The 25384-nt window shown below is 35.4% G+C and overlaps 1 protein-coding gene across 4 annotated transcripts in view; it reads left to right on the top strand.

Annotated features, from left to right (window-relative positions):
• The window catches only part of LUZP2 (leucine zipper protein 2), a 492023-nt gene that overhangs the window by 225418 nt on the left and 241221 nt on the right, over nt 1–25384 (top strand). For 3 of the 4 annotated variants that reach the window (XM_053899883.1, XM_019456556.2, XM_019456554.2), the window contains exons 2-5: nt 8432–8549; nt 12071–12141; nt 17016–17097; nt 22602–22664. In XM_053899883.1, the coding sequence (XP_053755858.1) occupies nt 8432–8549; nt 12071–12141; nt 17016–17097; nt 22602–22664 (334 nt within the window). The remainder of the gene's footprint in view (nt 1–8431; nt 8550–12070; nt 12142–17015; nt 17098–22601; nt 22665–25384) is intronic. The other variant, XM_019456558.2, reaches the window with a different exon arrangement.

Raw genomic sequence — 25384 nt, 5'->3', positions numbered from 1 at the left:
TCTGTTTTTAATTTTATGAGGAATCTCCATACTGTTTTCCAGAGTGGCTGCACCAGTATGTATTCCCACCAACAGTGCAAAAGTGTTCCCCTTTATTTCTCATTGCTGCATAGTACTCCATTGTGTATATAAACCACAGTTTCTTTATCCATTCATCAGTTGATGGACATTTAGACTCTTTCCATAATTTGGCCCTTTGTAGCAACATGGACGCAACTGGAGAGTGTGATGCTAAGTGAAATAAGCCATACAGAGAAAGACAGATACCATATGTTTTCACTCTTATGTGGATCCTGAGAAACTTAACAGGAACCCATGGGGGAGGGGAAGGAAAAAAAAAAGAGAGGTGGGAGAGAGCCAAAGCATAAGAGACTCTTAAAAACTGAGAACAAACTGAGGGCTGATCAGGGGTGGGGAGGGGAGGGTGGGTGATGGGTATTGAAGAGTGCATCTTTTGGGATGAGCACTGGGTGTTGTATGGAAACCAATTTGACAATAAATTTCATATATTTAAAAAAAAAGTGTTCCCCTTTCTCCTCATCCTCACCAGCATCTGTTGTCTCCTGAGTTGTTGATTTTAGCCATTCTGACAGGTGTGGGGTGGCATCTCATTGTGGTTTTGATGATGGGTGATGTTGAGCATCTTTTCATGTGGCTGTTGGCCACATGGATGTCTTCTTTGGAAAAATGTCTATTCATGTCTTCTGCCTGTTTTTAAACTGATTATTCATTTTTGGGGTTTTGAGTTTTATAATTCTTTATATATTTTGGATATTGACCCTTTATTAGATATGTCATTTGCAAATATATTCTCCCATTCCATAGGTTGCTTTTTAGTTTTGTTGATTGTTTCCTTCACTGAGACAAATTTTTACTGTGATACTGCTATATTACAAATTACTCCAAAAGCTTTATGGCTTAAAATAACAGTGTTTGAACTCATGTTGAAGAGTCGTTGGGGTGTTTCTGCTTCAGAGTTTGAATCAAATTCAGGTTTGCTCCACACGATTTCTTTTTGAAGAAGCCTGAAGTTGCAGTAGTTATCTGGGGCAATTTCTTCATGTGGTCATTAGCAGGAGAAAAAGAAACTAAGAAAAATCAGATAAACATCCTTTACAGTCTTCAGTGTGTCATGTCCATTAACATTCCATTGAAGTGTCACATGACCGAGTGAATGGTGTGGGGGTTTTTATCCTGTGTACATTTGCAATATGGAAAGGATGGGAGGAATGAAAGAGTGGTGCACAATTAATAACATATACTACAATGAAAAAAAATATATGTTTGACACAATTCAGATTCCATTAATGAATAAAATTGAACAGAGTTAGAAACCAGAAATAGAAGAAAACATGTTTACATTTGATTTTTTAAAAACTTAGAAATTGACCAAAAAGCCTATAGGAAATACTGTACTTGTGGTATTGAAATCTTTTTCCCCTGTAATCGGGAATAAGAAAAAGGTGAAATGTGGAATAAACAAAGGATTTTACATCACAAATTGTATTGAACGTTGTAGAATAGATCCTTTGTCCTTAATAACAAGGTAATATAAAGAAATTAAATAGAAGACTCAAGGATTGAAAAAATTAAAAACTATATTTTTGCGGACAATATGGTTATACTTGTAGAAAATACAAAATATTCCACAAATAATATTTTATAGTTGATCATTTTCTGAATGCAAAATCATATACCAAAATCCATATTTTAATGTACTAGCAATATACAATTATAAATGAATGTGTTCATAAGAGATAACATTTATAATCAGATAAAATTTTTTTCCAAATATTTATAGATTTAAGTGATACAACTCCAGTGAACTACTCTGAATATAAAAGATTAATAAATTAGTCTATATTTGTAATGTCAATATCTATTAATCAAAAGACACCATTAAGAGATCAAAAATTCCAACAGCAGAATAATTATATTTTCAACACATTTAACCATGAAAGGGCTCATGTATGGAATATATAAATACAACCTACAAATAAATAATAAACAGTAGGCAAACCAATGGGAAAAAGGCAAAAGGCATGAGCAGGCATTTTATTGAAAAAATATTTATTTATTCATTTATATTTAAAGTTTATTTATTTATTTTTGGAAGAGAAAGAAAGTGTGAGTTGGGGAAGAGCAGAAAGAGAGGGAGAGAGAATCCCAAGCAGGCTCCACACTGTCATTGTGGATCCTGATGGCTTGAACCCGTGAACCATGAAATCATGATCTGAGCCAAAGTCGACACTTAGCTGACTGAGCCATCCAGGTGCCCTAAAAATAATATTTAAATCATTTTTGTAAAGTACTCACTTTGAGTCAACCAGTAAAATACAAATTACAGCTAAAGCGAACTGCTGTCGTGCAACTGGTAGGGTGACTGAAAATTGAAAACTATAATACCGTAGTGTATAAGAATTTGAAACAATTGAAATTCTTCACCTCTCCTATGCTATAGCAGATTTGGAAAATTCTTTGGCAGTATTTACTGAAGTTGAAAATGCATGCCCTCTAATGAGCAGTTCCTTTCTTAGATATATACTTGGCATACATTTACTTGCATGTTAAATACAAGGCATATGAAATATTCATATCCTTATTCATAACAGTTGAAAACTGGACAAAAACAAAGGTATGCATCAGCACTAGCATACATACACTGCAATATGATTATTCATTACTATACTATGTGGTGATAAAACTTAACTATTCTCCAGGGCACCTGACTCCAGAAGCTTCTGACTCTTGGTTTTGACTCAGGCATGATCCCATGGTTGTGGGATCGAGCCCCACTTCAGGCTCCATGCTGAGCGTGCAGCCTGCTTAAGATTCTCTCTCTTCCTCTGCCCCTCTCCCCTGCTCATGCTCTCTCTCTCCAAAAAAACATTTTTAAAATGAATTATTCCTCCACACAATATGGAAGAGTGTTACAAACTCCATGTTGTATAAAACCAAATAAAAGGAGACATATTCAGTAATTTCATTTGCACAGATTTCAAACATAGGCAAATACTTATGAAGTAAGAGAAGTAAGAATATTAGTTATATTTGAAGAGGAGAAAGAATGTAATAAATGAGTGAAGTCAAAGAATATCATCTGGGGTGTATTATCTATTTTTAAAATTCTTATGTATTTACTTGTGTGAGTTCATGAAATGTGCCTGGGGATTGTGGGTTTTTTTTTTTCTTTTCTTTTCTGCATAAGCACCACAACTCAATTCCAAAAAAAAAGTCCTAAGAAAAATGGTATCATCTGAAAATTACAGCAAATAGTTGCATACATTGTAGTCACTGATGAAGCACAATGAATATAGCTATCTTAAAAACACGAGATAGAAGGTCTGCTATCATTTTTCTCTATTTAGCATTTTTTGGAGGTTTTAGCCAGTACAATTTGCAAAGAAAAAAAAAAGTTGTGATTTGAGAATAAAAGATGGTTGATACCATTCAAAGATAATACCACTGCCTAGTTGTAAAAGCCAAACAAATCAACTAAGTAACTCCAGCAAGTACTAAGTTTGTTTAGTAAGGTATTTGGAATCAAGATCAACTTAGTAGCTTTAAAAGAAACTAACAACATTCATTTAGGCAGTGGAATGGAAAAATCCATCCACAATAACAACAGGTCTAACAAGAAATGAGCAAGAACTCTTTGAAGTAACTTTAAAGCATTTCTGAATCATATAAAAGTTGTTAAAAAATGTATGAGACCACCTATCTTTGGGATTGAAAGATACTCTATTGTTATCTATTTCCTTAAATATAATACAAATGCAGTTTCAATTAAATTCCCTATGGAAGTTTATTATGAAATTGACAAGATCATTCCAAAATTCACTGAGAATACACAAATACAGAAAATTAGCAATAAAACTATAAAAACAAAAGTGGGAAATCTAGAAAATAACAAAATGTAGCACACAGCTTTAATAATTAAACCATGGAATGGTGTTGCAACAAATTCATCAATACACCAGAATAGATCATAACCACTTTTAAAGAACAGCATTGGAGTGGAGAAGATCTATTTGTGCAAAAGCAATATGGAGGCCATAAATTTAGGAAAAGATTTATCTCCATGTATATTTAAAAGAAATTGGGGAGTTAGGAAATTTAAAAATCAATAACAGACTTACAAAAAATATTTTCCCCATAATAGACAGTTAAAAACCATACTGGGCAGAAATTTCTATAAGTCAATAGATTAAAAAACTGTTAAGGGTTGAGTCATACACCCCAAAATTCATACTTTGAAGTCCTAATCTACAGTACCTTTGATGTAACATCATTGGGAGATGGGTGTTTATAGAAGCTGTCAAGTTAAAATAAGGCACTAGAGTGGGCTCTAAACTAATCTGAGTGATGTCCTTATAAAAATGGAAAATTAGTCACAGAGTCACACATAGAAGACAATGTGAAGACACATAGGAAGAAGACGGCCATCTGTAAGCCAAAGAGAGAGTCTGGGACAGATCTTTCCCTCACAGTCCTCATAAGGAATCGACTCTACCAACAGCTTGATTTTTAATTTCTAGTCTCTAGAATTGTGAGACAAATTAAAATTTCTGTTGTTTGAGCTACCCTTTCTGTAGTACTTTGTGACAGCAGCCCCAGCAAGCTAATACAAAAACTAACCCAAAATATGAGTGGGTAAAAGGCATACATAGATCATTCATAAGGGCAGAAATGCAAGAACTAATGAAAGTTATGAAAATATAATTAATCTTTCCAATGAAGTGATCAAAATTTTGTCCTAGAGAAGGTACAATTTTTCACTCATGCCACTAACACATATTAAGTAAAGGAGGAAAACAATTTCCAGTTCAGGTGAATGTGTTGAGAAGAATACCAGAATACTATATTGATACTAGAAGTATAGACTAGGAAAGCAATTTACTAGTACCTATAAAAATTAACACGTCAACTTTGGAGTGAAATATTTCTATTTCTAAGAATATATGCCATAAGAATTTTCATTAAGATATATTTGTGGGTTTTTTTCCGGTGAAATATATTTGTACCCACATGTGTGGATTTCATTACTTTTTAAGAGAGAAAGAAAAATTGAAAACAACCTAAATGTCCCGTGGTAAAGTATGTTAAAATATAAGTGTGTGGATTTTAATATGTGTAGACATGGAAAGAGCTCTGAGATATACAAGCCAATTGCAGAGTACACTTCTAGGAGGATCATATAAATATTAAAAAAAATATGTATGTTATGGGAAAAATAACCTGCATTGGGAGATAAACATGCACTCATGTGTAAATGCAAGAAAGTGTGAGAAATCCAGTGCTTTCATTAAGGTTACTTTTCTCCTTTTATAAGAACTTTGAATGACTGAATCTGGAGTGGTGCTATTAATTAACACTTTCGACGATATTTCCCTGTGACTAATATATAATCACAAAATTGTGATATAAAATTTTGATATAATCACAAAAATTATATCCTTTTTGTGGCTTTCAGTTTACTGACCTGAACAAAAAAAGGATTTAAATTGGTTCTCCTTTCCACATGAATTCATCTGAAGGCCAAAATGGTGATAGAATTAAAAGATTATTGTAAATACTAAAAAAGGAAATGCTATTCCTAATTTTACTTAATGGTAAATAAAAATGGCAACAATATTCAATACCAAAGACATATATGCAATAGTGAAGGAAGAAGTAATACATAATAAGTTCTACAATGGCACAGTGAATATTTAACTATGATAAATGCCTAGTCAAGTCACGGTATCCTTCCAGAGTACTGGCTAAGACATAGGACTCTGAAAGCTGACTGATCTACCACACCCTTAATAGAAATGTGTTCTGGAAAGTTACCATCCCTGCGACTCAATTCCTTCAACCCTACTGTGGGGTTCATGCTACTACTTATTTGACAGAGTTGTGCGAATTAAATGAGTCAATATGTATGATATCACATCTTATATGTAATACATTACCAATGCATGTTATCTAACACTGTGATTTATTCTGGTCACTTAAGGTAATTTTGGAGATGTGTTTATTGTCACAAACATTCAGGGGAAACAAATTGGGATATGAACTAAAGCTGAATAATTAGAAATAGTTGGAAATCTGCCTTGCCCATCATCATAGGACTTTGCTAGAGAGACGAGAGGAGACCTGGGATACTGTTCACCAGTGGAAATCTAAAGGCCGTGGGGAAATAGTGAGGTTCTTAGCAAGGGAGCATTCCAATTTCCTTCAAACAAGAATACAAAGACCACTAGAAAACAACAGTTAAAAAATGATTAAGGAAAAAAACAAAAACAAAAACAGGGGCACCTGGGTGGCTTAGTTGATTGAGCATCCAAGTCTTGATTTTGGCTCGGGTCACGATATTGAGTTTCATGAGACTGAGCCCCGCAAAGGGCTCCGAGCTGACAGCATGGAGCCTGCTTGAGATTCTCTCTCTGCCTCTCCGCCACTACGTGCACCCTATCTCATGAGAAAAAGAAATTTACATAACCCAGTAATTGTATTAGAAACCTATTGTAGATTGTAGACCCAGTTCCTTTATAGTTCTGCAGTAAGACTGAAAATTTTAAAAACTAGAAAATTGAGCCATTTTCTTACAAGTTTGGAATTGAACTTGTCAACCTAACTTTAACTAAAAAAACTGTTTTTCCTATGACCTCTCTCTCAGTAAGGGCTGTGTCCAACACTTGCCAAGGCAGAAACAGGCCAGTGCCCTGCCTCTCCTTCCTCATAACACACACAGACAAAAGACATTTTAAAAAATATTATATATTATTGATTCAATTTTGCTTGTTTTGCTGAAATCAGTGCAAGCTTCTGTCTCTGCTTCCTCTAATCTTTTTTTAATTGTTTTTCATGTTTTTTTTTTTTTTGAGAGAGAGAGAGAGAGTGAGTGAGTTTGTATGTGGGGGGGAGGGGGAGGGTCAGGAAAAAGAGAGGGAGAGAATCCCAAGCAGGCCTCATTCTGTCAGCACAGACTAGGGGCTCTATCCCCGGACCCCGTGATCATGACCTGAGCTGAAATCAAGAGTCGGACGCTTAACCCACTGAGCCACACAGGTGCCCCTCTGCTGCTTCTAATCTAATTTAAGCCACCACAAATTTTTCTCTGGATTGTTGCTGTGGACTTCCTTTCTCCAGGTTTTTCCCTCTTCCAGTTTACTCTCCAGTTTTTAGCCAGGAAAATCTTTACGAAACATAAATCCGACCATGTCACTCCCTGTGTAATTATTTATTTTCAAATTGTGAAAACTCCTGTTACTTAAGCATCTTGCATCTGTTTTTTTCATGCTTCCCACATCCTCATTTAGCAGGAAGTCCCAACCCCTGAGTTAGGACTCCAAACCTTCTGATACTTATGCACTTTTCAAAAATTCAGTGAGCACATTTTTATTAGTATTTACATGTGCTTTTCCCTTTTCTATAGCTAATTGCTATTTATCTTAACAAGTTCATTTTATATTTTGTATTACTTTTTCCAGGAAGTCTTTCCTGGATTAGCAACTCTCCTATGTGCTCCAATTGATTATTTTAACCTCTCTCTCTCAGTTACAGTTCTGGGCTGCTCTGGCAATTATCTTTTTCTTTGTCTACATTTTCCCCATACACACACACACACACACACACACACACACACACACACACCATAGCATACATAAACATACCCTACCTGCTCATTTATGCCTTGAATAGGAACTTAGGATAGTAACTTGGTCCTTCTGAGTTCAATTCTTTTATATTTGCAAAATGAGAATTACACTACTGGCCTTCTTACAAAGACCATATGAAAAAAGTAAAAGAAAATATGTGTATATATATGATATGGAGTTAAGTAAGTCTTTCTTTCATGAAAATTAACAAGTCTGTTCAAATTTTACTCTGATTACAATATTTATTGACTGATTTCATAGATATTCTGTTTTTTCCCGTTCCTCTTTAATAGCAATAGACATTCTTAGACATGTTTGCAAAGGGGTGCCTTTTCAGTGGACTTCTTTCCCTACACAGCAGGGATAAAACAAGACCCCGACATTCTGCTCTGGCTCTGTCCCCAAGCGTGTCTCCCTAATGTCAGAATCTGTTTGTGTCTTTGGGATACGTTGGTTCAAATCATATCTCTTTGCTGTTTGGAAAAATATCTGTCTTCCAAGAGGTACCTGATAAGCTATGTTATATCTATCAAAGATATACAGTATTGTTCTGGAAACTCTCTGTAGCCTGGAGAGTCCTCAATGCAAAATGAAACCTTTGTTATACAGCTCTTTGGTTTTCAGTTTTCCCCTTTTAGATGAAAGAGGACAAATAAAACATCCTAGTAATTAGGGTTTCAATTAATCTTGATTTTGCTTTAAATGCGAGGGCTTGTGATTATTTTTAAAGTGGCCAAAGCCACATGGGAGCATTTGAGGGGCTCTCATGCGATTTTTTTCTGTGTTAGACAGGACTATGAAGATCTAGAAAAGCAGCTGAAAGAAGTCTTTAAGGAGCGAAGCAACATCCTCCATCAGCTGACAAAGACATCAAGAGAACTTGATGGAATTAAAGTCAACCTTCAGGTGAGATGAAAACTAAATTGCCTGGCTGCAAAGGACTTGGCCTGTCTCAGTGGATTAGCATTAAAAGACTCCTGCATTTTTTTCTTTACCAGTTTTGAATATGTTTTCTGGGCTTGACCATGGGAGTTATTTATTATCATATGAGCTTTAAAAAGAAATGCCATTTGAAATGCAGTCTGGGAATCTGTGGTTTGCAAATTCAGAAAGGAGAAAATTGTGTGCTTGGCAAGGCCATCAGTTTCTCAAGCTTCTAAGATCAATTTGCCCCCTGTGTTTTTTATATTATGAAATGATGAAAACTAATTATGACCAAGAGTTGAATGAATATAGGGATGATCTCTAAAAGAGAATTTTGAATTCCACAAAGGACAGTTCTCAAGATTCTTTAATAAACCTCATTACTAAAATGGGTAAATGCCTTAGAAAGGTGAGAGTCAGCTATGAAAATGTATGAATACTCAGTGAAATCCCAATCAAAAACCAGAGACAAGATCTGTATCTAAAAAAAAATTTTTTTCTGAAATATCTTATAATATATTTTAATATTTGCTTGAATATTGAAATTATTGAGGACATAATGCATACTAAAAGCTTTGCTGTTTTATAGAATTTAATTTTCATAATATATCTCTGAGATGTGTACTATTAATGTGATTTTTCTTGTTACACATGAGGAATTATGCTTAGAGAAGATAAGTTATTTTTGAATGTCGCAAGGGAAGCCAGAGTTTCAGTACAGGAAATCTGGCTTCAGGGCTTGTCTGTTAGTTACTGCACTGAACCAAGCGGACTCGCTGTTATGCTTAGCTTTTTATTCCATGAAGTTGATAAGGATGATGATGGTGTCAGTCGCCACTCCAGTCCATTGAACATGGTCTCAAGGTCTTACATTAGGTATTCTTTGTATAATTTCTATTTAATTTTTACATGAACACTATGCTATGGCTGTTTTGTAAGTGGGAAAACGAGAGTTAGAGAAAGGTTAAGAAACCATGGAGGACACAGTGAGAATTAGGTGGCAGAGCAGGTGTATGAGCACAGCGCCCAAGCTCTTGTTCCTGAAGTTATGTTACAACTTGAGAACATAAAAAAAAAAAAAAAAAAAAAAAAAAAAGCGCAAAACCCACCCACATTCCATTACAGAGATGAGTATCAGGGCGGTAACAGTGCTAAGATGGAAGAATACATAGAATGTTAGGAAAGCCCTGACTTGGATAAAAAGGAAACTAAGTCAATGTCTACAGGAAGCTGATACCAGAGTTACATCTTATCCTCAAGTAGAAATTCACCAGTTACATGGGGCTACAAAGAGTGTTCAGGAGGCCTGGCCCCTTCTCAGAGGCATGGAATACCTGCCACTTTGAGATTATCTCAAGCATATGGTTAGATGCCCATGTATGGTCAGGACACTCAGTGTGTCTACACCAGCAGCCTAAGTCAAGACACCCAAGTACAATCTGGAAAATTGCTTGACAACAATATATAATTTCATGGATTCATGGTTTTTAAAAGGGTAACAATCCTACCACTAAATGTCATTTTTTAAAAAGCCTTTTTCCATTTTCTGTAAGCCATTGTGCAAGATATTTTTCATTTTTTATCTTATTAAATCCTCTTAGCAACCTCTTCACAAAATTAAGGTAATATTTCACTCATAAAATGAAGAAGCAAGATTCAAATAGGCGAAGGAAGTGCCCAGTCATACATCTAATAAATGGTGATTCTAGGTTTTAAACTAATAGTGAATAACTACATAACCCATTCCACATTTTCCTCCCAGTGGAACTTCATGAAGAAAGGAGTTTTGAAAGTTGTTATAGTTTTCTCTGTAACCATAGCCCCTGGATGGAATGGTAACATAGGTCAACCAATAAGCACTACATTGATTAATTCGTACATATATCAACCTTTAGAATCCTTAAAGGAACTAAGAATATTTTCCAAGAAGTGAACCTCACTTCCTCAGATGTTGCTGGATAAATAATAACCAGGGACGCCCTAGCTTTTCTCATTATATACACTTTGCTGTATCTACCCTTTTCATTTCTGCATCTCCTGTTTTTTTGTTTGTTTGTTTGCTTCTTTTGTTTTGATTTTAAATGTCTTGAAGACAGTCATCCGCTTCATCTTGGTTTCCGTCAGAATGCCCAGAATATAGCAGATGGTCAGCAAATGAATAGGCATATTTTATTGCACTGTTCATCAAGTGTTTTTCCACATCTGTTTCGCCCTTTGAGTTTTTTCCAATAAATGTCTAAAGTAGACTGTTCAAAAATCTCATCCCTGTTTTTCACCTTAAGGAAGTCAGAGGGCAGATTTTGTGACCCGCCCCAGGTCATATGACCATGATGCACTTTGAGCTATGAATCCCATGACTGGCAATGCCCTCCATCCCTTCCTCATCCTACCCTCTTTGTATGTTATATAAAGCTATTCTTTCCAAATAAGCAAAACGCCTTTTATTGGCTGCTTCCTAATTATGACCTCTGTCAGTTATTTTAGGGAAGAAGTTTCTCTTATGCAGTTCAGCCCACCACATCCATATCAGAATGCTGATCCTGCTGTATGAAAATTATCTGATTTTAGCCTTAGACTCTACAATTTGTGAAGGCAGATGTCGTCCCTCTGCACAGGACTTTGCATAATTCATGAGAGATATTTGTTAAATAGGTATTAAGTAAACAAGTATTTGCCATTCCTAAGATTGTTAATTTTCTGCCTGCCACAGCTGCTTTTCCTACAAATAATATCACTGCCCCTTTCAACATCTAATATCAAGAAAGATAGGTTACCCTGTTAAATAGTTTATTGACTATAAATAAGAAAGTTCTTAGGGGAGGCTTAATGGGCCAGATTCTATAACGAGAATAGCTCAGTGGGCTTTTCTGTTTTAAGTCACAGTCTGTGGATGCTGGATTTGCCAGAGTAAATAAACACTAATGACTGAGGTGGTACATATTGTTTCTCTTAATACCCTATCTTTTCATACCAGTTACAATTTTACATGGCCCTTGTTTTCCTGTGCATGCTGCTGCATTACTCATTAAGAATAAATAGACAAGACCAAACAGGTGCATGTTTTTTGGCTGCTTTGATCTTGCATTATGTTATTACATAGCTTATTCAGAGACGTCTTTTATGTCCCTTTGTATTTGTAGAAACTATGCCAGAGCTGGTTTAATATGCCTGCAAAGAACACAATTAAACTTCAATGGAAGAGCAAAAGATGTGTTTTCTACTTGCTTGTAAAGAGACCTAACTATTAGGAGAGCATTCTCCCCTCCATCGAACCTCTAAAGGCTGAGAGACTCAGGATATTCGCTTTCACCACTGTGTAGCACCTATACTGTGCTTGGTGTCATGAATTCTCATGGCACCTTAGAGCCATGAGGACCATCGTGGCCTCATTTGCACATTCTTGTTCCAGGGCCATAAGAGCAGTCACACCTGTGCCATAGAGACAAAAGTAAACCTCACTGTATCACTTGAATAAGATTTCCTTTTCCCACTTTTCTTATCAGTCTTTGAAAAACGATGAGAAAACTTCCAAAACTGATGTTCAGAAGCTTCTGGAAATAGGTCAGAGACAAAGGTAAGACTGTGCTTTCCTTTAATTTTCTCAATTCTTTCTTTTTCCCCATAGTGTGAAAAACTCCACATTCAGAAATTTCACAAAAATCACTTCATTCTAAATGCATTAATTCATTTATCTTCTTACTTGAATGTGTGAGGATCTTGTTCAAATGAAGATTTGTATGCAATAAATCTATGGTGGGGTTTGAAATTGTGCATTTTCAATAGGTTCTCTGGTGACGTATGCTATGCTGCTTGTCTGCAGATCACAGAGTGTTCATGGATCTGTGGTATTTTCCTCTATTATCCTAGTAAGACAGACCCTGATAAATCTGCCCATCAATAGACACGTCCAATAACATGTTTAATGGCATCAAAACTTGATCATAGTGTTAATGGTGGGGTGGTAAGGAATGGGGTAATCTTATTAACAGCATAAGTAGAATTAGTCTAATCTTATTAGTGTTGGATTGTGTTTTTTTTTTTTTTGAAAGAAGTGTGTTGTGAGTAGATTTCTATGCAGTATAATATGATTTGAAATTGCCTCTCAAAGGAAAAAAAATATTTTAAGGTAGAAACAAGCTAGCATTTGTATACATTTACTAGAGGCTCTCTTAGATGCTTTATATATATTCTCCTATTTCACCCTCATAATTACCTTATAAAGTAGATATGATTTCCCTATTTAATGGATATGAAATCATTGCTCCAAGGCTTAAATGAGTTGATGAGAGATGTATTAAGTGGAATTTGCTCTGTTGTGTCTTACCCCGTGGAGACACCCTTTCACATTAGTTCATTGATCACAAAACACAAAACTCCAAAAAAGCTTATACACACTATGAAGTCCCTTCTCATTGTCTTGTATCTTCTCCACTGTCCTTGCCTTCTGACCCAGAAACCTCTCATTGACATATATTCAGATCGAGCTGATGACACATTAAAAATTTCAGATCTACTGTCCTATGTTGACTCTTTTTATTATTTTAATGAAATTATTATTTCTTAACATGAAATTGTCTTCAAAGTCAAGTATTAAAGAGCTTGTATAAGATAATTTGCTAGCATATTTCCAAAAATAGATCATTTTAAGTGATTGTACTGGTTTGAAATAAACTACCTCTAAAAACATGGTTACATTTATTAAGAATTTCAGATCATCATCTATACACTTGGTATGGTATACAAACTACCAGATGATGGGCCAAGTCTTTCAATTAAATGGCAAAACAAACCTGATATTTTGGTATTATGATTTCAATGTTTTACTCAAAATTAGAAAGCTTGTTTAAAATGTGCAACTTGTATAATGTACACAAAGTCAGAATGGAAAATTTGGTAAATTCTAACGGTAGGTAATTTCTCAAACGGATATGACATTTGATATATTAGTTTTTGTGATTACTTGCAAAGAGAGATATAAAAATCATGGTTACCTGAAGGTGAAGGAGACTGTGTATCTCATTTGAAAAGAAGAGATACTAATAAACAGTAAAAGAGAAAAAAATATCTTAGAATATAAAAATGTTAACTAATTTCAAATTTGGAAGTTTTATCCGACTCTGAAACAGTGCAATGCATTGTAGATGCCACTTGGCTATACATCCAGCTCTCAGTAACCTTTCATCCTCTGGGATGCTTGCCACCTGACACTTACGTGCACCAGTGTTCCCTAGAAGTCATTAGGACTTCATCGTCACTCACAGTTACAAAAACGAATCAATTAGAATTTCCCTCTTGGAACTGTAACTAAGAGGCATCTAATCAGTCTCTCTGTGTAGCTGAAACCAGACTGTGAGTAAGTAAACTCAGAGGCTGTAATCGTGCAGAGAGAGCAGAGAGCACCTTGCTGTTGAGACAGAGAAAGGAATGCGTGTGCACGCATGTGCATATTTTTGTGTGCACGTGCATGTGTATGAGAGAGAGCGAGCACACAAAAGTTGTGTTGGCTCTTGAGTGTTACATTTTGACAGCCTAGATGATACCCACAGAAGAGCTCCAGATCTAAACCATACCATATAAGGAGAGAGTGTGTACTTACAATGTGGAGACTTGGGGGGTTGGAGGTGTCTGAAAACTGCCTTAGAAAAAGTAATAATACATTTTATTCTCTATGGTGGTTGGTGGGTGGAGATTCTAAGAAGGCAGTTTTGGACTCTGTGTTCCAAAGCATTGTAGAGAATCGTGTTCTCTGAAAACAAAAATGATACATGGGGCAGCAGCAAGTTCTCCATCTGAGATGTTTTTACAATACAAGTTGTAAAAAAAATGCCTTCCTGTAGTGTGATTTTGGTGTGTTTTCATATTTATAATTTGACATTGGAGGTGTATGAAACAGCTGGTCCAGGTAGGACCCTAGAGTAGCAGCGATAGTTGGGTAAAACCCTGGAGTAGCAGTGATAGTTGGTGGAGGAGGCCTGCCCATGAGCAAGTCAGGAGTCCTCTCTCACAGGAGTGTAACTTTCCAAGGCTGTGAGGCAGAGACTTGGGGCTCGCTAAAGCACAGGAGCGGTGGGAATGTGCAGAGAGAAGTCTGGAAGGTGAAAGAGGAGATGGAGATATTCAGAAGGTTCAAAAGATCAACTTTACCGTTCTGTCTGATAGCTTTCTTTGATGTGAGAAAATGTGTAGAGTCCTCTACCTTCTCCAGTGTTTGTTAACAGCAGAAAGTACTTTAACCTTTTAATTTTGTTTTACTCCCTACATTGCCTATAGATGTCAGTATGTGGGAATTTTTGAATATACATAGATACTCATTTTTATTTTATAAAATACATTATATAATTTTAAAATGTATGTATCATTTAAAATTCAATGATAGTTTTAATTTTTAAATATTTAAAAATGATAAAAAGTTAAAAAGTGATAACAAATATTTATTTTTTAAATATTTAAATATTTAAAAATTGATTAAAAATGATAAAAAATGTAAAAACTTTTTAAATTTAAAGATGATAAAAATATAATTAATCATTGTAAAATTTTAGTATAAATTTTTTAACAGTTGGAAATATAATAGTTTGTATTTTCATTCAGTGCTTATTAATGATCTGAGTGTTAGGGATAGCATGTAGACCCTTTCTGCCCTCGTTCTTCCCTAGATCCCTCTCTCCCTCCCTCCCTCCCTTTGTTCTTTCCCTCCTCTTTTTCTGTCTCCACAGAGGTAGTGTAATGACTCCAGAGTTTGAACACATGGGTTCTAGAACACAGTTTCACTACCTTTCTCCGTATCAGTTTTCTGCCTGTAGTATTATGTCATAGTTTGATGTGAACCTTCTAAGAGTGAGTGCCTGATGCATTGGAAGCCCACAATATGTATAGATATTTCTATTCTATTATATCATGCCACAAATGGTCTTTGTGGAAGATAATAGAAACAATAACAGAAGCCCCAATTTTAAATGTTCATATATGAAACAATCCTGATCAATGCTACCTGTTTGAGGAAGGAATGGGAGCTGAGACTTAAATCCACTCTAAGCACCAGCATGTTACAAGCTTCCCCCAGGTGAACAGTAATTGTCTAAGAACCAACGTGACCATAACTATTTTATAACATGTTTCAGTTATATTGTACTTTGACAAACAAAGTCCAGATTGATTTTAAAAATCCTATGGACCTTCATTGATATTCCTGAAATTGAGACTGGGACCTAAGAGTTTCTAGAGTAAGAAATCTAGGAGTGTCATTAAATCCCATTGGATGAAAGAACAGTCCACAGGTGTGCAGGATGCGATGGTCAAAGAATGAGCTTAGGGACCCAAAGTACTGCTGGAGGTTATGACAGAGATCTCATATTTATTAAATCATTATTTTCTAGGCTTTGTGCTGAGCATTTTGCCTACATTGTGTCATCTAAACGTCACTACAAACCCATGAGGTAGCTCTATTAGTGTTCCCACTTTATAGATGAAGAAAATGGGTTTAAGACGGTACAGTCTTATCTCTAGTCTCTGTAGTGTACTTACACGCAAAGGTTGCAGGGGCGGGTAGTCTTTTGCCACGAGAATGGGAATTTTAAATTAGTTTGAGTCCTGCTGGTAAGGCTGGGAAAGGTTTCTGTTTGGCTGTTGCTATTGCTTTGAAGGAGTTTATTCCTGTAGCCAGAATAAAACGCACGCACACACACACACACACTAACCTTTATCTGCTATCAGAATTTTTTGAAGTGGTAGCTTAGGTAATAAAATGAAGGCACAGAAAGATAGTATGATTTGCCATATGAGTAAATCTTAAACCCTTGAGAGGAATGCATAATTATGGAAATGTTTATATTTTTAACAAGTGAGGCAACATCCATGCATAGTAGTGAGCTTGAGACAAATGTGTAATACATGCAAGACATGTATTTCTTTTATTATCCCCAATAAATGAGGCAAGTCCGAAATAAGTCTCTTTTCTCTTTGTTTTTATAAAAAGTCCCAGGCCTTACAAAGCATGTCTAAAGTACACTGTCTTAGAATTAATCAATTAGAAGCATCCACAGGGAGTTGTAATTTTATCCTATCTGCAAGTCTGTGGCAACTTTTTTTTTTCTAACCAGCATGTTCATACCCTGGCATGCTGTCACTAAAATTAGCTTTTCAACTCTAATTATTATATTGATTTGATTTAACACATTATGCAGCTCACAGATAATTCACTCAGTGGGATTTTTATCAGACACAATAGCAAGGCGATTTTCTTTAAATACAGCTTGCTTTTAGTACTTGTATGGGAGAAAAAACTTTATTACTAGAATCCTTAGATACATCCTGTATGCTTAATTATGTCTCTATATACAGTTCTAGTTATCAGTTTCCTAAATGTATGTAGACACCAAAACCTCCTTTCATAATGTACATAGGAAATAATAGAATTGTGTTTCTCTTTTGCTCTCTATTTTCTGCTAGAGAACAAATGAAGTCTCTCCAGGAGGTCCTGCAAAATCAACTTAAAGAAACATCTGAGAAAGCAGAAAAACAACAAGCTACTGTAAGTATGTTTCTTTGTGTCCTTTGCTTTGGTGCTAGGAGATTTTTTTTTTTCTTCCCCAAATCACCATGGAACAAACACTCTTGTAAAAAATAACAATACAATAAGGAAAATTCGGTCACCAAAATCATAAAAATACTTGGTCAGCATTCATTTCAAGGAAAGAGTTTTGTTGTATTTGATTGTTAGGGGTCTTCTAAATCCCAACCCTCATTTCTTAATGAAAACAGAGGTCAAGACTAGGACAAAAGTGCTGGTGTCAGCCCCATACCAATGGCTCCTGACTTGTGGCCTACAACTGACCTTGAGCTGAGTTAAGCTATACAGATCCCCACCTCTCATCCACTTAGCAGGAATCTCTCAGGGGCGGAGCCATATTCTTCCTGTTGAATCAACTCCACAGGTGATTCTGACACGCCCCTAGGCTTGAGAATCAAACTTCTCTCCAGATATTCTCACTGGTTTCTACTGTATTCTGCAAAACCACCTTATGTACCATTTATGGTTAATGAACCTTTTATCTTGCTTCTAGGACCTGAGTCTATTTTAAAATATAGTATATTAATGGAAAGTTTAAGGTGCAGTTAGGCCAACAGATCAGGAAATGACTACCACTGAGAGGATAGTTTATTTCTCACAATTCCCAAGACGGATGACGTGCCATGGGACTGGTGACCGCCCATGGAAGTACTTGGGTAGGTCATGAGGCAGAGGGAACTGTGGGCAAGAGTCTTTATTGTGGGTTCTGTGGGAAGGAATGGGTGAGAAGGTCACTAAGCAGCACTAGGAGGAGTCAGTGTGAATGACTTCAGCAGGCTCTGGGATGTAAGGAATTCTTACCTGTACATGCCCCTGGGGTGATCAGGGCAGGTGTATAGTGAGTGGGCTGGCCTGTGAGAGCACGCCAATACAAAGGGGTGGCTCTGGCTATGGGCTCTGTGTTGGTTACTTTGTTTTTGAAAAGCATGTCACCAGGAGGAATTGTTCTGTGCTGGCAATTGAATAACTAACTAATATGCTTTAACCCAAAGTCAGGAAAGAGATGACCACAATCTTTTTTTTTTTTTTAATTTTTTTTTTAATGTTTATTTATTTTTGAGACAGAGAGAGACAGAGCATGAACGGGGAGGGGCAGAGAGAGAGGGAGACACAGAATCGGAAGCTGGCTCCAGTCTCTGAGCCATCAGCCCAGAGCCCGTCGCGGGGCTCGAACTCACGGACCGTGAGATTGTGACCTGAGCTGAAGTCGGACGCTTAACCGACTGAGCCACCCAGGCGCCCCAAGAGATGACCACAATCTTGACAAATATGGGATTGAGATACACGTATTAAAGCAACGATTATTTTATTAATGTGCATCTGATGGGATCTAGAAGACAGATTTCATAGTACCTCTTCCAAATTGTGGTCATCTCAGAAAGAATGCTTTGTGCTTATTCTCCCTCTTTGAAAATTCTAAGTTGACTAAGAATTAAACTAGTTTGTATTTTTAAGCTTTTTGGGGGGGGTGTGAATAATATTTATTTTCTCTGTTAGACTGTTGGTGTAATTGAAGGCTGGATGAAAAGGAGAGATAAAGATAATTGTTCACTCTCAAATACAGGGGAAGAACTGGATTTGCTTCTGCAAACATTGTGCTATTTTAGATTTAAGAGCTGATAATCTTATGTGCTACCCTTGATTAGATATCTAGTAACTATGCCTTTTTCCATAAAAATAGCAGGTTGTATGTTTTATGCAAAAGATGTTTCACATATACCATTTGATAAGTCCATAATAAAATCTCATGAAACTTAAAGAATAAGCTTAAATCACAAAAATATGAAAGAAGATAAATTTATGAAAAATTAAACTGAAGAAACAGTAGAGCTGTCATGATCTAATGCTATTTGAAAGTACTTTTTAAGAATATTTTTTATTATCCCTGAGCAAATAATGGAATAGCTTATCTTTCAAACTATGTTCCTCCTAAAAGTCCTAATAGACAGCAAGGAAGAATGAGCTCTCATTCTCTATAACCAGAGTAATTAAATATATTAATACTCATTGGATGCATTTCACTACTCTTGTTAATTTTTATGGATTAACTTGCCCTAAGTGAGACATAATTAGTTTAAAGGCAAAAATTAGCTTCTAGCTTTGACTCTCATTAAGAATAAAGAATTGCTATGTTCTTATATTCCTTGTTCAAAGTAAATAAATGATATTTTCTGTTTCTGAGAATTAAATTCATAACTATCTCTTGAGAATGCTTATTTTTTCCAGGGATGTTAAAACCTGCTGGGATTCTAGATCAATGGGTTCAAAATGCTAATACTTTTTGAATATTCTGAATATATTTTAGCTCTTGAATATTGAACACTGACTCCTCAAGATTCTCTGTCCTTGTTTCACATTTAAATAATTATATTCTTTATTAATAAAACTAACTTTAATTAAGAGTATAATGAAAACTGGGGCACTGGGCTGGCTCAGTCGGTAGAGCATAAGACTCTTGATCTCAGGGTCTGGAGTTTGAGCCCCACAGTGGGCATAGAGTTTACTTAAAACAAAACAAAACAAAACAAAGCAAAACAAAACAAAACAAAACCTGGTCTAGCTACTTCTTAAGGTTGTTTTGAAGTAATGTGTGAGAAAGCGCCATGTCATGTGTTTGTATGTAAAAATAAGATAATTATTTTTTTAGGTTGTTAATTATAGAAAACATATTGAATAATATCAAAATGTGAGGATTTGGGAAAAATTGAGGTCCATGAAGGAATAGGTTATTAATATAAACAAGACGGCTTAATTTTTAGATTTTTATTTTATCTTATTTTTAGTAGGCTTCATGCCCAACATGGGCCTTGAACTCAGGACCCCAAGATCAGGAGTCTGTGCTCTACTGACTGAGCCAGTGAGGTGCCCAATATAAGTAAGAGTGCTTTTTGTAGTTCATGACTTAAAGACAAATCTGTAATATATCAGATTTTTCTAGTGCTTATAAAGTGTTTAGGCTCTAAAGTAAGCTCTAACAGTTGGCTTTTTTTTTGTAATGGGAGTGCTCACTTAAGCTTTGATTGCAGAGGCATCCACTTCAAAGATGGCTATCTGAAATAAACACAGAGGTGCCAGCCACATCACTAGATAAAGAGCAAGGCCAGGCCCTCCCCCTCCCAGTCTTAAAGCTCCTAAAAAGGCCCAGCTTCCTTTGTTTTGAAGATCTTGGTTGATTTCAGTAATTGACCTTTGGGGCTGCTTGTTTGTTCTCTTCCATTGTTTTAAATTTCCATTCTTATGTTTTAAATTCACCTATAATAAATAAGCATAACCTCAGGCCTGTGCTCTCCCTGGCTCTTTCTACCTAAGGCTTCACTGTGTGGCCCAGGTGTAACTTGTAATTTCCAAAACTTGTAAGCAATACCTTTATTTTTTTTTTTTTGTTTTTAAAATTTTCAGTTTCCTGTCTTGCAGTCATACTAAGAACCACAAAGGCTGGTCCAGCCACAAGATTGGTTACCAATAGGCTGAGACAGTATGAAGCAGTAAAAATTGGTGCAAAAGCTGTTTATTGGGGCATACACTATTGCTCTGCATACATATCTTTCGTTTTTTAATTTTTTTTTTAATGTTTATTTATTTTTGAGAGCCAGAGAGAGACAGCGTGAGCAGGGGAGATGCAGAGAATCTGAGGAATTCAGATTCTGAATCTGAGGCAGGCTCCAGGCTCTGTGCTGTCAGCACAGAGCCAGAGATGAGGCTTTGATCTCATTGACCACAGGATCATGATCTGAGCTGAAGTCAGACACTTAACCAACTGAGCCCCCCAGGCGCCCCTGCATTCATATCTAATTTTGAATGGCATTAAGTCCTCCATTGATTCCTTTGCTTTACCCACCAAATCAAATTACCTTCTTAAAGGGACAAAGAGTGTGACTTATGTATTCAAGTTGCTGTCAGTATCTTCATAGTTCAAATTTGCTCTGAAAATTATTACGACCAAGATAACGATCATGGTAGTTCTCAAGCTTCTGCTTGTTTTATATGCAGTTTGACCATTAAAAATTGGTTTAGATTTCTATTACCATTTGAAGGAATGGTACAAGAACCCCTACACAAGCCAGAAGAGAGTGTTAACATCTGTTGTAAGGGTTTACACAACAGACAAAAGCAAAATGTACAAAAACATGAACAAGACAAATACACATCAACTTCAGGGTAGTGGTTACTTCTGGAGAGAGGGAAGGAAGAAAAATTAGGTAGGACTTTAATAGTAGGTGTAATATTTTTTTCACATGATTTGAAGGAAGTTTAACTAAATATTTACATTTGTTTATTCTTAAGGTTGGGCCCATAGACATTTTACATACGACTTCTTGATCTTTTGTTTATGTCTGAAATGTGTCAGAACTGTTTTTTTTTTCTTTTTTAAATCTGTATATATAGTGAAAATTCATTTTACTCCTAAACTTGATTTCTACTGATTCAGTCTATCTCTGTAGATAATGCACATTACCAGTCTCTTTTGTATTATTCCAGGGATCCTCTAAGACTGTGTTGTCCCACTATGTACATAAGACTGCTGAGCATTATAAAATGGCTGGTCCAAATTGAGATATGCTGTTAGTGTAAACCATACAGTGCATTTTAAAGATGTACTGCAAACTCTAATGTCAATTATATCATTAATCCATGACATGTCAAAATCCTATCTTGAATATATTGAATTAAATAAAATATAGTAGTGAAATTAATTTTATCTGTTTCCTGTTGCTTTTTTAAAAAATGTGACTACGAGGAAATAAAAAATTGGAGAAATTAAATATTTCATCCACTATCATAAAGTTACTTTTTATCATAGTGAATGCTCAATGGCTATAAAGTCTCAAATTTTAAAACTATGCTATACTGACATTGTTTTCAAAATACTCAGGCAGATATGCTCAGGGAGAAAAGGTGCTATGTTTATGCAAACATGGCTTGGACAACTGACCTAAGATCACATATGCCAACAATATCATATTCGGAAGGAAACATCATGGTTTCTTTGATGTAGTATTATAACATTCTGTGTTTTTGAGATCAGAAATATCACCATGCAATTGCTTTCTAACCTGCCACTGATGAAAATTACCTGGAGAGTGTTTTATGAGTGGAGATTTCTAGGCGCAACCCTAGAATCTGGCTTTTTGTTGTTTGTTTTGTTTTGTTTTTTTAAAGGACCACATTTTTTTTTACTCAGGTTTAAATAGTTAGAGAATCACAGTTATAATATACACAGTTTCTTAATTAAAAATAATGAATCTTTTACTACATGAGAAAAGGCTTTTTTATGATCAATGGATATATGTATGAATTGGGCAATGAAAGTTTGGTTAATGAAAATTTTAATCCTTTGTTCTTTTTCAGTATTTCTTTATAAAGAAATAATCATTGTATTATGCTTCAAAAATCATTAAAATAAATTGACAAATCCATAGAAATGAGTTTGAAATGTTCTTACATAATATTTTATTCATTTTCAGATTAATTTTTTAAAGACTGAAATGGAAAGAAAGAGCAAAATGATCCGAGATCTCCAGAATGAGGTAAGATATATTTCAGGCAAATTCTATAAATCAAAAAAAAAAAAAAAAAAAAAAGACAAACCCACATATAGTTTCACCACAAGTTTTGGAGTATTGATCACATGCAAATTTGACCTTATAGTAATGCCCCCAATTTCGAATCCGAGAGACTACCAAGGAGCCGATACCGATGCAAACGCACGAGGGTTTATTTGCAAGCTTGAGCTTGGGCCCAAGTATACCAGACACAGCGGAGCAGGGACTTGGATCCCTAGGTTAAGAGGTGTAGCAGTTTTATAGGGGCCAATGGCCAATGAGATTGTAACACACACAGAAAGTTGCATAGTCATGTCAGTCCACACGCAGGTGGCCAATTGAATTACAATTTACCCTATAGTAACTGTTTGAATTAGCCTATCACTCTGGTCAGAACTGTCGCGCAAGTTTCGCAGGCAAAAGGCAGGGTTTAAGAACTGGCACGCAAGTTTGGCGGGCAAAAGGCGGGGTTTACATTCTTTGGTGGTTAGGGGTTCCGCATTCCTATATGAGCTGGTTTCCAGTAAGGGTGTGCTCAGCGGCTTGTCTAGGGTGGGGGAGTGTCTTAAGCAATAACTAGGTCATTTGGGGGTTATACATGAGATGGTGGGTGTAGCACAAAATGGAATTAGTCTTGCTCTGCTTGTCCAGGGGTAGGGGATTTTTGTTAAATTCCTTGGGTCCCACACTTATGTGTGAATGGAAAGGAATTGTAAGGTTAAGAATTTCAAAAAGTAGATAATCCCTACTTCTATCTGTATTTGATAATGTTATTAGTTCATGCCTCCCTATTTCATTTTCCTTCTAATTATATTTTGCTTGGACTACTATTACAAATTAATTTTCATTTCATAAATTTATCTATCCACCAAATGACATCAGAGGGGGTGAAGAAGAAGACTAGCTAGAAATTGACTTCCTGCAAGGAAGAGTTAATCTAGAATGAAAAATTTATTTAGGATAATCTTCAAGTAACATAAAGTTTAACAGAAATAGGCTGGAACAGCTTTCGCTATAGCCTTCAAAGTATAAGGACCCTATAAAATACTGTATTTTTTTTTCGTCTGATTCTCTGTCTTGTTATACAACCACTTTATTTTCTACAGTTCCTCCATCACATTTCTATTTCTACCTTTTCATTTCCATTTTCTTGAATACAGTTAGTTAATTAGGACTCTTAAACCATGACTAATTAATAATACATTTTCCTTGATCAGTCTCACTAATTATGGTTTAGTTTGAATCCCAAAATAATCACTCTAGATTTTCCTAATCTCTATCTTTTTTAATTCCCTTGTTCATTCATTCATCTATTCCTTCCTTTATTTTTTGAGACATTTGAACAATAGATGAGATACATTATTCACATTATTCCTAAATGGTTTCCATCTTGATATCAAGTTTAAAAAATAGACTTTACAAATGTTTTGGTATCAAGCATTTATCATCAGTACTCTGATTATGACATTAAAATGGCTTAACAGGTATGTGAAAAATGTACAGAAGAAAGGAAAGCAAGACAGATTTTAAATGGCTTTCTGATGATTCTATTGTATTTTCAATTCTTTCTAATGAGTTTTACTTCTGAGTGTTCTTAAGAAACTTAAGATGGAAGGGACTTGATAATGGTTTCCCTGAGGGCTAAATCTCGATTTCCTATTTATAGTGGAAAAGATCAGTAGACCAGAGTTACCCCGGAATGCTGAGTGTACTGGGTAATATCTTGTTCACTGGAACTCAGTGAGAGGGTCATATTAGTCCAATCAAACACTTCCAGGGATTATTTAAGAAAGGGGGAATGTTTAAAACAACATTAAAGTCAATATTAAAACAGGAAATAAAGAACATTTGCCTGTGCATGCACAAATACACATACGAACAACATGAACACAGTTGTATGATAATGGAAGGGTTATAGGTTAATTTAGATCACTAAGCTTCATCAGTTAACTTTAAATCTTAGATAATTTTTTTAAGTGTAGACTATAAGAAGAAATCAGTTTTAAAATCAATCTATAAATTATTCATAACAAATATATATAAAGAATGAATGAAATATTTTGTTTCTGGAGGATACCTTTATAGTATGATGTTCATTTTCTAAGTGTATAGGCTAGAATAATTCTAAAACAAGTACAACTTCACAGGAGTAATATCTACTAAATATAAGCTTTGAAATGAAATTTACTACTCACTTTCATCAGATTGAAAATCTGCAAGATGATAACTGATAAGTAGAGACAATTTTTGACTTCCCTAATGAAACCTAATGGTGAACATATATCATCAATTGAAATTTTTAAATTTGACTCCTTTCTATTAATTCCTTGAAATTTTAGGCTTATTATTTTGACAAATGATCATTATGTGTAGAGACTAAACAAAATGATTGACCCATATACGGACAGCTGCCTGGAAGATTTTTAGTTGAAAAGCAAGAAAAAAAATCAAACAAGAATTAATTAAACAAAATATAAAGAGGTGAGGGAAACAATACAGGTATAAAGACATTTCTGGAAGAAGCTTGAAGTCCCCAGAGAACTTCTGAGTGAGGGTTTTGGGGAAGTTTCAGTAGAACAAGGGACTTTTGAAAATTATTAAAGAATGATCAACATTTTTTTTTCCCATTATGTGAAGGCAACTATTAAAAGACATTTATACATTACCACCTAGGGATTTGGGTTTTAAGACTTAATATATCCCTT

Source organism: Panthera pardus, unplaced genomic scaffold, assembly GCF_024362965.1.
Source record: "Panthera pardus isolate Hobbes unplaced genomic scaffold, ASM2436296v1 HiC_scaffold_12, whole genome shotgun sequence".
In the NCBI taxonomy this organism is placed as follows: domain Eukaryota; kingdom Metazoa; phylum Chordata; class Mammalia; order Carnivora; family Felidae; genus Panthera; species Panthera pardus.
This window is presented reverse-complemented; position numbering and strand designations above follow the sequence as displayed.